The sequence below is a fragment of the Rhamphochromis longiceps genome, linkage group LG10 (assembly GCF_057381845.1).
Source record: "Rhamphochromis longiceps isolate RC_006_pf linkage group LG10, R_longiceps_female_GT1.1, whole genome shotgun sequence".
Taxonomy (NCBI): domain Eukaryota; kingdom Metazoa; phylum Chordata; class Actinopteri; order Cichliformes; family Cichlidae; genus Rhamphochromis; species Rhamphochromis longiceps.
This window is the reverse complement of record NC_140566.1, coordinates 23675754-23688554: the sequence shown is the minus strand read 5'-3', so window position 1 is coordinate 23688554 and position 12801 is coordinate 23675754. Positions and strand designations below refer to the sequence as shown.

The 12801-nt window shown below is 41.5% G+C and overlaps 1 protein-coding gene across 2 annotated transcripts in view; it reads right to left on the bottom strand.

Annotated features, from left to right (window-relative positions):
* The window catches only part of septin8a (septin 8a), a 32132-nt gene extending 19588 nt beyond the window's left edge, over positions 1-12544 (bottom strand). For both annotated transcript variants that reach the window (XM_085421051.1, XM_085421052.1), the window contains exons 1-4: positions 12388-12544; positions 3618-3732; positions 3144-3339; positions 785-971 (exon numbers count right to left, since the gene is read on the bottom strand). In XM_085421051.1, the coding sequence (XP_085277177.1) occupies positions 785-971; positions 3144-3339; positions 3618-3732; positions 12388-12417 (528 nt within the window). In that variant the 5' untranslated portion in view covers positions 12418-12544. The remainder of the gene's footprint in view (positions 1-784; positions 972-3143; positions 3340-3617; positions 3733-12387) is intronic.
* Positions 12545-12801: the final 257 nt, after the last annotated feature.

Below are 12801 nucleotides of genomic sequence, written 5' to 3'. Positions count from 1 at the left end.
ACTATGTACACCACAGTGACTCCGCCCCTTTCCCTTTCTTTGCCCCAAGTGCTGTTTTGATGAGATTTTTTTTCCATTTGTTATTTAATGAAGGCAATCCCAACGACTGCATCTCCAGTGAGATACACTCATCACATACAGCAAATCATAGATCCATGGAGCAATAATCTGTGCAGTAATACTCACAACAACAATGAAAAAGCCACAAATCAATGTGTTCCTGAATCTGACTATTGACTGTGTGCTGACCTGCAAACATATACCAAACTCAATCTCAGAGTGAATTAGAGGGTTGTGATGCTGATGTATTGGAAGCAGAGTAGTTTAAACTGACATAAATATCTTTTTATAAATAAGAACCTCTCCCTTAAAACACCAAATCAAATTTTTTCACTATGCTGGCTTTTTAGGTGTAAAACTAGTCATGGAGAGGTTCTCTTTTCCCCAAATCACAACTATTACAGTTCAAACCATTAATCCTTTTCCACAGAAATAGCCAAATAAGTTCAGCCTAAACACTGCCATGTGAACTCTTCTTGAAATCCTAAAAGATGAAATGGAAACTTGCATAGTCACTGGAACATTTTTGTTTCAACTTTACTCTTCTCTTTTGGGACACAGAGTCCACACCCTGGTAGGAAGATCAGGGATGCCCTCGTTTCAGTGAAATTCAAACCAGTCACACGGAAAGGGAAGTCTGACTTCAGACTAATATTATTCAAACACACTTGCATTTTTCCAGAGGGAAAATATAAATGCATGCTTGTGTGTCACATGTGCGTACCTTGCTGTCCAGTTTTTTCATAGTAACGAGGTCCAGGGACTTGAGGGAGTGTCCTGTTGGGGCAATGAAATAAAGGCAGATGTGGATCCTGGTGTCGTGGTAGTTAAACAGCGAGCGTTTGATCTTCAGCTCTTCCTGGAGATAGTTTTCAAACTGAGTGTCAATGTAGTCAACAATGGGTTTGTAACTGTGGAGAGAGGAAGGGAGAAGAGAGAAACCGTTAGGATTTATGTCTGTGGGTCAAAGCTAAATATTTGTCTTCTTATTCATGCGCTGGTAATGAATATGAAAAGGGAAAGGGGACTTTTCACAGGGAAAGGAAAAGACACAGATATGTTTTCAGTAACTGTGTGATCTGATTCAATGCCAAGATCTCAGCTTAGAATTGCACAGCTTAGTGCTGCATGAAATTTGTGTTCAGCTTATGGAAGGTCCAATCAAAGAGGCTGCAGAAAACAACGCGTCCTCTCTGTCACAGAGCTGTGACCGCTTTCGGAGCCTTTAAGTGTCACCAGTAAATCAGTGAAGGGCACGAACACAAAGTAACACATCGTCGTCTTTACAGCCTTTTCTCCTCGAGCATTTGCGAGAAAGGACAGGAGAGATGGGGAGTGCCTTTAATGCTACACCACTCGCTCACAGCTACTTGACTATACAGCTAAATGTCAGAAAATGTTACTTACATTGCATTAAAATAACACATTTCTGTTGGTTATTGCTCCAGTACAGTTGGTTTCTATAAGCTGTTTTCAATCTTTTAACCACAAAAGCCGGTGACCAGCCTCATTGGGATGTTTTGAATCACATTCACACCAGACTTGTTTATTTGAGTCTGCAGCTTTAACTCGTTTCATTTGGGAAGATGAGAAGAAAACCATTAGAAGGAAGCCACATGCTTAAATAAAAAACTAAGCGAACTGTTGGTTCATTAGTCATAGTAGATAACGTCACACAGTCATAGTCTGGTTCTCACATCAACACTTGTCATTTTCTGGCTATATAGCTCTACAATTATGATCATCTACATATGAGATGTTCAGTAAATTTGTTTGTATTGAACAGATGTCTCCAGACGAATTCCTTCGTTTATCTCATGCTGTTATATTTGGACACTGCACAACCAACTCAAACACTGTATGTTTTTCTTGCTGTGGATAGTAGAAAGGCTTGAAAACAACTGCAACCAGTGTCAAACATCTTTAACACCTCCTGAATCCATATTCAGTCACATAGACTTCAAAGTGCCTCGGAGTGACCAAAATGCAACCCAGATGCTCATGTTTAACATGCGTCTGCAAAAGTAAAAGTGATAATGATGACATTTTGTCTTTAGAAAACAACGAACTCTGAGAAACAAGCCCAAAAAACAGGGCTACAAGGACATAGCTGTTTTGTTTCTTTTAGAATTAATAGGAAGCAGTTCCCTTGTGTGCTCTGGAAAGATGCAGTTTAACACTAAAGATGGAAAATAGTGACACAGTCCTGTTACGTTTAATCTAAGAGCTTGAATGTGATTTCTACAAACTCTCTGACCTAAAGCCAGTAATTCCAAGTTTTTCCTGTTAACCATCACCATACACTACTTCCATCTTTTCTAAACATGACAAATAACTGAAAATTACATCATCTTGTCCACTGTTCAACTCCGGATGTGCCACTTCACTGATGTTTTACAACTCAAAAGTGACACATAAGTAGAACAGGAAAAAAATGTATTCCATTCCCTCAGCTTGCAACATGTTTACAGTCATCTGTCCTCTCACTTCACATCCATCTTCAATCTTCTCTGAGGAATGCACAAACTGTGACCTTTTGAAGCTCTCTCAGTGTGCCGTTACACTCCGCTGCAGGCTCTGTCCTTCGCCATGTTGGTTTAAACGGTCTACGGAGAAAGCTGCTATCAAAGAGCGTGAGAGTGCTGCTTCCTGGCTAGGCCACAACAAGTACACTTCATTCCACAGCTGAATGTTAAAATAAACAAATCAACAATTTCCTCTTTATTTCTCCAACTTCCTTCAATTTCAGCCTTCGGAGACACCATAAAAGATGCAGAAGTCTGGACTGACAGTGGTTTGTGTGTCTGGGTCACTCGTTTGCCTACGTAAGCATCTTTTCATTAAAAATGTGTCAATGTCATTTTGGAGCTTGCCGATTTTTGGGGAAATACTTACAGGGAAATCTGCTTTTACAACAGACCAAAGGAAATCACAAATTCGTTTTTTTTACTTCTGCTTTTGGCTTATGGGATAATGCAGAGATATATTTGTGATCATCATTGTTAGTTTTTGTTGCTGGTTACCAAGCAGGTCTGGATACTTTGTGAGGCACTCTGGGCTGTATGTATGTGCACTTAGCTCACCTATCCTCTTTGTTGATCTGATCGCCGAAGCCAACCGTGTCAACAATGGTCAGTTTGAGGCGGACGTTGGTTTCTTGCAGGTCGTATGTTCGAGGCCGCAGATACACGCCGTTCTGGTAATGGCTCGCCTCTTCGTTCTCAAACATGGTGTTAAAGAGCGTGTTCATTAACGTCGACTTTCCGATACCAGTCTCCCCTGTGAACGGTCGGAAGCAGAGAGGGAAATGGAGAAAGAGAGAGTGCGTTAGCATCACTTGGGAGTACTTCATCAGCTTTCAGACATCGATTTTTATTGCTGTAACAGAAGTGTAAGCCAGTGTATTACGTTCATGTCAAGAAATACAACACAGTGCTGCTGTTTGTTATTTATCTTTGTAGCTAAACATGTCACTCAGTGCAAAGTAAATCAACACGAGGGCCAGAGGGACTCTGGAGAAATGTACAGTAGTTACACATTCTCTGTCCGATACTCACCTACACATAGGATGTTGAAACAAAAACCCTGCGTGACCGATTTGCTGACCAGCTGCTCAGGGAGGCTGTCAAACCCAACATGGCCACCCAAACTGAGGTTACGCTTCTCTTCATTCTACAGGACACACACACAAAAAAAAAAAAAAAACATCAGAAGTGTGGCGGATGTCAGGAAAACACATGGCCGAGTCATTATTCAGAAGAGGATGGCACAGATACTGAAGCGCTCACATTCCAATGCGTGGAAACATCAAAGACCTTCTGCTCATTCTGCACATGTAAAATCCATCACATTATGATTTAGGTAATCGGGGCCTGCAGTGAGGATGAGCTTCAAGAATAATCACTCAGAAGCACAAAGAAGAAAGACATGCTTTAACAGACAGAGGAAGGAAGTGATTATATTTGTATGGAAAATGGAATAAGGCACTTGAAAACATGCAAGATGCAAGTTAGCAGCTTGTTTTATAGAAAACCCCAATGTGGACATTTCAGAACTCCACCAGTCCACCTATTCTCCAAACAAGCTCATGATCAATTTATCAGTTATTACACACTATAATAGAAATATATCGTTAATAGTGGGATGATAACAGCAGGTACAGAAGAGGCACCCAGGCTGCCTTATCTGCAACACCTTCGTCAGGTTTGATCTGTGGGATCCCCTGCCACTTCAAGAGCAGCTGGGAGATTTAATCCCTCTACTTCGAACCTCCGCCCTGCTGGAGGTGCATTGTGCACCTCTAAAAAAAGGAGCACCCACAGGGCATCCTTATGAGAAGGCTAAATCAGCTCAACTGACTCATCTCACCGTTTAGGATCACAGGGATATTTCAGCAGGTTGTATCAGTGATCTTGCTCTTTCAGTCGTTTCTCAAAGCTCATGACCATCGGTGACATAGATCGAACAGTAAATCGAGTGCTTTGACTTCTGATTAAATTCTTTCCCCACTGCTGAGGTGAAGTAAGATGCCCACAGATGTCCAAAGAAACGGCCACGGAAGTATTTAACCTAAAACACAAAAGTTAGCAATGCACGACAAACTAAAAACCACCAGAAAAAAAAACAACAACAACAAATCAGGAGGGTTGTAACCTTTTTTCACATTTGATCTAGCTCATTTAACCAATCTCAGCCAAAGAAGAGAGTTAAAGCTGTACAAGAGGGCCAGCACCTTGAGATGAATAGGGCCACCCGATCTCATCTGGCTGAGCCACGAAGGACTGCATACTTGAAAGCTGAAGTCACCAAGCACAGGCAGCTGAGAGCAGAGCACAGCCAACAATACAGAACTGAGAGGTGGAGGCAGGCTCCGAATACACAGAAGATGACTTTTAAACCTAACTGAACTGCATAATACAGGCTGGAAAGTAAGTGTGTGTGTGTGTGTGTGTGTGTGTGTGTGTGTGTGTGTGTGTGTGTGTGTGTGTGTGTGTGTGTGTGTGTGTGTGCGCGCGTGCGCGCGTGTTCAGGGGTTTCGGGAGGTGAACGAGAAAACAGGGCTTAATGTGTCAGGCAACACAGCTGGAGTAATCCAACATGAGCTGAGATAGGCAATACTGAGCTGAGCTGCAGCACATTGGGGAGATTACTATACTACACTAACATGTGTTAAAAGTAATAAATATCCTATATGCATTGATAATATGAATATTATTTAAACAAAGACATCAATTTCACTGCAAACCCCACAACAACAGACAGAAACTCCCTTCATTACATATCGTTCTGAATTTCTTAATGAACATTGTATTTATAAATGTGAAAGGAGCAATAACACAATAATTGTGCATTGTAATAGGTGCATGACAGACTGAATATATTAGTATGCTAAAACAAGGGATAAGGCCGGTTTCAGTTGTGTGCACTGTAGCTCCATAATCATCCTCGATTTCCAGTTCGAGCAGTTTATACAGCTCTTGTTCTTAAGTCTGAATACGTATATTGTAAGTCGCTTTGAAAGGAAAAAGCAATGAATAACTGCAACGTTTGCAGGAGTCGGTTTCAGGTTCACCGAGATGAATGAGAGGAAGAGGCTGTGGCCATTCTTTCTTTGTTATTCGCTGTAAACTCAGACCTTGTCAAACAACATTAGTCGGCCTGCTAGTCAGCATTGGTAGTCAGCCTGCTGAATGAATGAAGCCGGGTAGAGATGTTCAGATAGAGCAGTGGTTCTTAACCTGGGTTCGACTGAACCCTAGGGGTTCGGTGAGTCGGTCTCAGGGGTTCGGCAGAGCCTCCGCCGTGACATGTACGGCTCATTTTGTGCACCAGTAAAAAACATATGCATGTCTTGAATTTGAAAAAAAATCTTATTTTATTTTTCACTAAAGAGGGGTTCAGTGAATGCGCATATGAAACTGGTGGGGTTCGGTACCTCCAAAAAGGTTAAGAACCACTGAGATAGAGGGAAGGGAGCAGACTATGATATTGTGCCTGTAAGCAAAACTAAACTCTGGATTCCTGAGTAGGTTTTAAAATAGGAGTTAAAAATTTACATAAGCCTGTATTTATCCAGGAAATTATAAATAAAGGCTTGCGTGCTGCTTTTCCATAAACATTTTTGTACTTTAAACTCTGAAAATGTGTACTTTAGTTTGTAAATGTACTTCTTCAAGCTCACAGTTCCTATTTAATACTTTTCTAGACATTTAGAGCATAGCTAAGCTTAAGGAGGGTTTTTTTTACTTGTAAACCTGCTTCTGTGGATATTCCTCCAAACTTACTAAACCACAATGGTGAAACAAAAATTCAGAAAAACAACAGGGATTCTGACTCACTCTAGATCATTTTGGGTTGACCTCCTACACTGAACCTAATCACGCTGTCAGTAGCGCATGATTTTTGTGTGTAAGTGAGTGACACATAAGAAGCAGATGGAGCCCGTGAACGGCTGCTGCAAAATGAGCGCCCAGGCCTGACCAAGAGTGTTATCTTTTAGGAGAAGACAGCACAGAACTGCAGACGTGGACACAAACTCCCCAAGCTGTCACTCGACTGGCTGAATGTGTAAGTGTATGCACTGGACTGACTGCAGGAGGAAGCACTCAGTTTCCTTAGTGTCCTTAGTGCAGTAAAATGGCTATCCAGCCATGTGCAAGTACTCCACTTTAAGTAAAAACTTAACGAATCAAAGAAGTTGGAAAAATAAAAATGGACTGCAATGACATTTCATTTCTCAAAAAGAAAAACAGTGCAGAAATAGTTCAGACAGAGAGTTGAGAGTTGATAAGAAACTCATTCATTGCAATGAGTGCAAGATGTTGCAGAACTAAATGTGTTAAATAAAGCACTTTAATTTCAGCTGCCAAAACACTGCACATTATATTGTTAATATAGATTTATTTTAGAGATTATAGATTTAAGATAGATTTCACTTAAGCAAAGTGTGACGTACAGCCAAAAAATAATATTATGTTAAACATTTCTCCATCTTTGGTATTTTTCAGGGAGGAATTAAAGGATTGCCTAGTTCACTATACATTCTTTTCACCCTATGTAATTCAAGCCAACTGGATTTCTTTAACAACATGACAAATCTAAAAATAAACCTGCCCGTTTTTTTTGCTTTCTGGTCCATTTAGATTTGATGTCGAGAACATAATAACACCCATCAGCAAATACAGGATGTATAACCAACAGACAAGAACAGTTAGGGAAACTATGAGGTATCTGACTGTCCACCAACCCACCCGAGCTAGCTCGGAAGAAGAGAAAAGCAGCGGCACAAAGTATGTCAGGAATGAAAAGCTTCTGGTTAACTGTCTCAGGGTGAAGAGACAACACAGTTCCCAGGCCACCAGGAAATGGTTGCACAGAAGAGGCCCCAGGTGGCTCCAAGTGAAATGAGCCACAAACAATATGGGCTAGGTCACAATGCTGCTCGCTTGAAACTAGCCGAGTTACTAAAGCCTTTTATTATTGTTGCAGATGAAAATCCGATGTGAAACAAAAAGAATGGCACAAGTAAAGGTAATTAAAGGTAATCAGTTTCAAGGTCCTCACCGTCACATCTGCATGGTCTACTGGGTCACCCAAAAAGAGTTGTGATACGTTTTTTTGTTTTGTTTTTTAATAAAACCTGTGCAAAAACTAAAAGAAAAGCTCTAATCTCAGTTTGTTCTGTAGTATGTGTATCCTGCACTGCAACCCTAAAGTCAGTGAAACATGTAACCATTTTCATTGTATATTCTGCCACATGTTTAGTTATGATTGTTTAAGCTACAAAATAATGAACCTCTGCACGGGATCACTTAATCAGGGACCGAAATACTGCTCGTCTGCCGCTCTTATCCAAGCTAGTTCTTTCTTTAGAAATGCAACTCAGTGCTACAAAGCTGTGGATATTCAGTGAATTTCTGGGCTCTAACCAAGCAAGCCGTGAGATCATTTTTTCAAACATTCTAATAAATATGTGATTCGGATCTGACCTGATATAAACTCAGGCAAAAACCAAGCTCTGTTTCATGTGCCCATCAGTCCACAGAAACACTCGGCCACCGGCCATCAGTCGGCCCCTCCCTCTCTAGCCATCTTCTTTTCAGCTGTCTTCCAGCCTTCTGGCCTACATCCCCGCCTGACTGGTGTCTGCAGCTTGTGTCTGCCTCAGTGAACCTCCACCTGACAGACAGCAGCAACCACGCACAAACACACAGTTGCAGCTCATGTTTGTGTGTTTGTGGGCAAGAAAACTTCACACATTACTACTACTACTTTAACATCTTGATGTAAAATTTGTTTAGATATAGTTTGTCTGTTAGCAAAGACAGAATTCATCCACTTGAATGTGGCATGAAATGAAATTACTTTTATTGTGATTCAAACTGCATATACTGTATTAAGCTTTTGCAGGTAATGAAAGTGCAAATGACATTTTGGGGGCTTCTTGTCACACTTTGGGTTTGATTTGACTTAGCATCTGTGAAGGGAGGAGACCACAGGACAGCCTCAGTGACAAACCCGCACACGCACACATTTATCACTCTTTAGCTGAAGTGGCTGCTGACTGGTGTTTCCTGTCCAATGTGTAAGTTCATGAAAGTGTAACTCTACTTTCAAACTGCCAGTACACAGTACTAACATGTTACACTTTTGAAATCAATAACGTACTTTATAAATTACGTTACAAATATTTTTGCATCTTATTCCACGTCAACAAGCATGAAATGCTGAGTGAGGTGTTTTTGCGTTACTGTCAGGTCAAACCACACCTACAGACTTCTGCTCCACCGGTTCTCAGCAGCTGCCCATGCTGGCAGCGATGTTGTAATGGTAAAAATGTTGACGGTTGAAATTTGAATGACGTGTGCCTCCTCTTGTCTTTTATGCTATTATAACCTGCCCCACGCTCATGAACATGCTTACATTACTACTGAGCCTCACCAGTAGTAACACCATCCATGCCGAACAGGAAAGACAAAAGGGAAAAAAAGGAGTGACAGATGGGAAGTTGAGACAGGAACCATTTTACGAGACAGATGGACAGCATACTTATCTTTATGGGGGTTCCTTACCATTAGAAAAGAAGAAAGTATGTTTTTGTTTTTAACTTATCCTATCAGCCACAAAAGCAATGTTTTGTAGGTCAAAGGTAAAAGTGGAATAGATTGGATTAGCTTTACTCTCACCCATGCATGCTAAGTACAATATAAGCCTTCTTGTTTTAAGATCTTATACTAACTAGCAAACACGATGTTGAATGCTTCTGGTTGATACTTCAAAGTTGATTTCATTCAAAAATGTGGATCCCAGGGAAGAAAAACTCCAGAACGTAAAATATGTAATTTTCTTTGTGTGCTAATTTTGAATGAAGTAAGAGCTTGATTTGGCTAGTCATATAAAAGGAAAAGGAGCAACCAACTGCACAGTCCATAGTCCATACATAAATATGATTTTGACTTAAGAATCTACCTAACGCAGTTTTCTCTTCTGCCCTTCTTATTGGTATTTACTGATGAAACTGGAGGGACCCTACCTTCTGTTTTACCGTCCACTTTGCCAAAAATGGCCAAATCAGTTCTGGGTTAATGAGCTGATGGTTGACTTAATTTTAAAGAACACAAATATTCATCTGGAGCAAATTCCATAGAGAAGAGCAAAAGTTTGATTTAGAAAACATGATGTTTGGAGCTGATGCCAATTTGAATTTTTAAGGAATAAATATCACAATATTGATGTACTGGACATCATAACGTATACATGCAACAGCTACTTTTTGCTGCTCCCCTATTCACAAGGGATCACCACAGCGGGTAGCTCCGCACGTTTAATTTGGCAGAGTTTTAACACCGGACATCCTTCCTGACACAAGCCCAAAGGCATTTGCGTTTCCTCCTGGGATGGAACTTGGGATCTTTCGCTTGTCCTGCGAATGTTTAAACCGCTACTCAAATACAATATGTGAGTTACACTAGAAAGGGAAAATAACTTCGCAGCAAAGTGGTTTACTAACCCGTTAGCATCTAAACACGAACACACTGCTCATCTCCACGCTGCCTGCTCAGCTGTGGTGTGCACCCTGCTCCATGTGCTGCAGGGTGCACAACTTAGCCAGAGAATCTTTTTCTACATCCAGACATATCAGCGTACAGTTTCATATATCAGATCGGCTGTAGGTATGGGAGCGTGTCTAGCCGCCAGTCTATCCGGTTCAGCTGTTCATTGTGGACCACACTTTGTTACATTTCACTGATATCTAAGAAAATAACTGAGCTACATACATGGTAATCCTCATTCAGCCTATGCTGACATTATTTTGCAAATTTAACCTCAGTATATAAAGAATTGGGAGACAGATATTGACTCATCACAGCTGAGGCTGCAGCTTGGATGTCATGATTCATCCGATTCACCAGGTTTGACAAGCTCGCCCGAAGGCCGTTTAAGCCCCACAAGTTCTATATACAGCTTACAACGCTGATGGCGGTAAACTTGAGCCACACTTTGACCTAAACAATGTGATACAGGCGTGTTCCTTCTTGTTCCAGGATGCGTTTCATTAACAAATACATGTGCAACTAGAGCACCAGCTGTATGAAGACATTGTAAGCACAAGTTAAATAAGCTTTTAAAAGAGCAAGGACCTGCCTGCTCGCCTGCTTGAGTCCTTACTCCACATCTCTTGGCTTTAAGCACTTTATGGAGCTAATTTCATTTCACGCATGCAGTCCTCACAGGAGAGACAATACTCTTCAGGGTCAGTAAGCACTGTGCCTCCTGAATGTGCTCGGGCTTTTTTTTTTTTCTTTTTTTTTTTTAATTGCATCCAAATTAAAATGAACATCATTATTTTTATGCTACACACTCTAATGCAATCAATAATCGAGAACGACACACATTGTTAGGCAGTTGGCTTGTATTGACCACTTCATGTGGATCCGGCCTAGAAAGTTATCCCAGCGCTACAGGCTCCACCGGATGGGGCTGACGTGGAAAAACAATCCAACCAAGCACACATCTCTATCAATAGCTGGGTGTAATTAAACAGTACTCCCTTTACACAAACTGCCAGGCCAGCAGGTCAGTTTGTTCAATGTGGTCTCACTTAGTTCAGGATGTTAGACAGCTGCGTTGCTGCCAACGCCGGCCTGTTTCGCTGCATTCTCAGCATTTTTCTCATTAATCAATCAATCCTCTAAATTTCGTATTCCAAATGAGACATTTTGGAAACTTCCACTGGGCTCTGAGCCCCCATTCCTGGATACCTTCCTAATTTAAGAAATGCGAGGAGTGCAATATCCTCTCTTTATTTCTGGATCCTCTCCTTTTCTTCGCAGACATGTGTTGCATCAATAAGTGGTAGGAGTGGCCGGGAGTGTGTCCTTAATCTCTTTATCCCTGCAAGTCAGCTCTGCTTACAGCCTAACACAGAGATCTTTTCAAGCATCTGCCAAAAAAGTTAATCACCTTCTCCCATTCATTTGCCACTTTACTACAACATCATCATCATCACCATTATTACTAACATCATTCATACACTCACCTATTCTTTGTCATGTGACTTTGTGGGAATTTACAGAGAATTTTCAGGTATGTTTTGCGACACTTCACTGTACCTACAGAGTCACACCTGAATGACAACATGGCATGTTACTATGGATGTAATCCAGGATGCATTCCACCCTCAACTGATACTACTCTGCCCAGCCTGCTACTGTGCCACTGTACAAAGCAGTATCATGAACTGACATACCCATGGCTGTAAACATAACATTTTGAGTCTAAGGAAGAAAAACACAAGTGTATTTATCACTCATCACTGCGATTAATACACCTAAAGGAGTCTTCAAGTGGTAATTTTATCCACTGGCTAGCCAGTGTACATGCCTTACTGTGATTCTCCATGGCGGTTGCAATGTTTGTTTCCTTAATTTCTAACAATCTCAACAGTAAATAGTTTAATGTTTCCATACGCTACACCCATATTTTCAGCAACGCGTCCACGCGTGTAAACGCAACCGAAGAGAAAAAAATGCATTACACGGCACGACATTAAAAATAGTCAGCTACTGTAGCGTACTTAATTTCCCCATAACTGGGAAAAACACAGTCACCATCACCGAAATCACTCCCACCATCTCGCCTGAGCCCACAGTCCAGGCTCCAAAAGCGGGGGAGGCTTAGCTACATACATACCCACACATAGACAGCAGCTAACACACACTTTTACTAATCACAGCCAAGTGTGCCCGTAGCTGCACTTGCAATGTTTACTGCTCCTAGAAAACAGAGAGGGGAAAAAACAAGGAGCTCCGGATAGCATTTGCTTACCGAAAACACGTCAACGTCCGTGGCAGCCATGGTGCGGAATGTATGGTGTTGGTGTGCTGAAGCAGACCGAGCAGAGGCGAAAGGGAGCAGCCCTTGTGTCTCCGTACTAGCCTGCTAAACTACTGACTGAGCTGAGCTGACAGTGATAGGAAGAGAGGGACACAAGGCGGAGAGGAGCTGCTGAACTGGGCAGGGAGGGCGCTAAGCTAGGTGACGAGAGGACTCCCTGCTACTTCGGTTCTGCTTCGCTCAGACACGCTACAGTTTTTCATTTGCTTTTAAAACGGTACTAGTGTAAAAGAACAACAGTTATTTTTTTTATTTTTTATAAACTGATTATATATAAGGGAAAGGGTGAGAGAGTCGGTACTTAACGGCTGTTTGACGGAGCACTGTTTGCGCATGCGTACGCAC